Source organism: Limulus polyphemus, unplaced genomic scaffold (assembly GCF_000517525.1).
Source record: "Limulus polyphemus unplaced genomic scaffold, Limulus_polyphemus-2.1.2 Scaffold6288, whole genome shotgun sequence".
NCBI lineage: Eukaryota > Metazoa > Arthropoda > Merostomata > Xiphosura > Limulidae > Limulus > Limulus polyphemus.
In genome coordinates this window covers 8,259-10,894 of record NW_013671898.1, presented here as the reverse complement: position 1 = coordinate 10,894, position 2,636 = coordinate 8,259, and the positions used below count along the sequence as shown (strand labels likewise).

General features: G+C 36.3%; 1 protein-coding gene across 1 annotated transcript in view; it reads left to right on the top strand.

Annotated features, from left to right (window-relative positions):
• LOC111089448 overlaps positions 1–1,521 on the top strand; it is a 20,034-nt gene extending 18,513 nt beyond the window's left edge. Inside the window, exon 3 of the mRNA XM_022401978.1 lies at positions 1,442–1,521. Within this exon, the coding sequence (XP_022257686.1) occupies positions 1,442–1,481 (40 nt within the window). The 3' untranslated portion in view covers positions 1,482–1,521. The remainder of the gene's footprint in view (positions 1–1,441) is intronic.
• The last annotated feature ends 1,115 nt before the right edge of the window (positions 1,522–2,636 follow it).

Below are 2,636 nucleotides of genomic sequence, written 5' to 3'. Positions count from 1 at the left end.
CTCAGAACTAAGACGAATGTAGAGAAGATACAGTCTTGACAACAAACGTGTAGTCTTCATTCTCTACATTCGTCTTAGTTCTGAGTGGGTCAAGACTGTATTTTCTCTACATTCGTCTTAGTTCTAAGTGGTGAGGACTACACGTTTGTTGTCAAGACTGTATTTTCTCTACATTCGCCTCAGTTCTGACTGGTGAGGACTACACGTTTGTTGTCAAGACTGTATCCACTCAGAACTAAGAAGAATATAGAGAAAATACAGTCTTGACAATACAAACAGTCTTGACAATGTAGAGAAATGTTTTTATTCTACTCACTTTCTCAAGTGCTTTGTTGGCTTGTTACTCTGCAGTTAGTTTGTTTACTACTCAACAGTGTGTGTAAAGTGCTTATAAAGTTTTATTTAAACGCTGTTTGCAGTATGTTTGATATTTTAATTTGTATTGCACATCTGACCCAGTACTTATAGTATTGGTTAAACAGAACGTTTTTGAGTTAGAATGAATTTACATAACAGTCACATTCTGAGGGCGTGGCATGGCCTAATGGTAGGGCACTCGACTCGCAATCTGTGGGTGGCTGGTTCGAATCCATCACCGAACATGCTTGCCCTTTCAGCCGTGGGGCGTTATAACGTTACGGCCAATCCCACCATTCATTGGTAAAAGAGTAGCTCAAAAATTTGCGGTGGGTGGTGTTGACTAGCTGCCTTCCATCTAGTCTTTTACTGCTAAATTAGGAACGGCTAGTGCAGGTAGCTCTCAAGTAACGTGCGTGAAATTAATAACAAACAAATAAATGTTGAAAATGGTCGACTCCACAGTACTAGGAACTTTTATAACTGCCACATTTGCCGATTCTAAGGGACTTTATTTTATTCTTGTACTGATCCTCCGGTAAGATATAAGTAAGTATATGGATATATAACGCTAACATCTGGGGTTCGATTCCCGTAGTGGACACAGCAGATAGCCCAATGTGGCTTTGCTCTAAAAAACAAATATTTGTGTACACAGCGTTTCACCAGGTTTACCTGACATCGTCAGGTGGGATACAAGAACTGTGTGTAAAATAAGCAAACGATTTACTATGTACAACTGATAAAATCTTGTGTGAATTTTAAAAACATAGTTATTTCTAATATTTAAATATTTTTATACATTTGTGTGGAAAAAACAGAAGTTATTATATGATCAGTTTGTTACAAACAATATTAAAGTCCAGTTAAATGTAGATTTTGATGTTCCCTACGTGTTGTTTTCCGGCATGTTCATTGATTTTATTGATAGCTTTACTCTAAATATGTTATTTAAAATATTGTGTTTTTTTAGGTAAAAGAATTATTCTAAATATAATGTTCATTTAACTTAAATATGGTGTATTTTTATACATTTGAGTTTTAATTGTCTTTTATTTCTTATTTCCGGACTTTCAACGCTAAGCTCCGGGGTTCGATTCCTGCGGTGGACAGTGTGCAGATAACCAGTTGTGTGGCTTTGCACCACTTAAACAACAACAACAAACAACAACACTTTTAGTAAACTTGTGGTTTTTATTTCAAATTTGTTTTAAGGCTAGGAGCAGTTGTAGTGCCCTCTATATTATTTTGATGGAAACAGAATAAGATAAAATAGGCGCCTCTATAATATTTGATATCTATATGTATATACATTCCGTTGTATTTTTTTATTACAACTTTGATATGTTCCGAGCTTCTTTGTTTTAACGCAACGGCACAGCTACGCAGTATCTGTGCGGGGATTTAACCGAGAATTTTAGCATTATAGCTTCTCAAGCTCACCACTGAATCAGAGAGACACATTCAGAGCTCAGAAATTGGTTTTATTTTTATGGGTCTTGTAATTATTCTGTACTTTTTATGATAGCTTGTTTAATCGATAAATTTATTTTCATTCGTATTTGCACGAGTTTCAGGTATATAACTGAGAGACAGTTCATGTTATCTGTGCCATGTTTCACGTAAACATCAGTTTTCAGTTAGTCAAGAACCCCTGAAGTCACGAGAAGTTACAGATAGTGTTAAGGAGAATCAGTAAACTGAGGGGAACTGCTGTTTCGATTCATCAGGGAGAAGGAACTTCGCACGAGTCTGACGAAATTTTCTATGTTTTCTCGATGGAAGCTCAGACCTGTGGTTTAGAAGTTTGTTGTCTTGATACCTGGAATCAGTATGAAGCAAAGAAAAACTAAACTTAGCTTGAATCGAAACGAGACTAAAATACGGGTATGCTATTTCATCTTAAATGACTTGAGCATAGTTTTATTTCAAATCTAACATCATTCATAATTCACTGTTGTTAAATGTATTTGAAATCAACATCTTGTGTTTCCCGAGTTTTATCTTTAAATATCTGATCATTTAAGTTTTCAAACAAATTATTATCAAGCTCTCTATGTGACTTTTTTTTGCGCTACAGTTTGTTTGAGACCCACCCGGATGTCCAGGAAGTCTTCTTGCCTTTCAAAGGACTGTCCCAGCAAGGAACTTAAGGCGCATGCGCTTAGTGATGGGGGGTTCGTTCAAAAAAGTAATAGCACGCTTGAACGAGGAAAACGGACATGGCCCTGAAAAGGAAAGTACCAACAGAAATACATTAACCCCATATCAAACCAGCC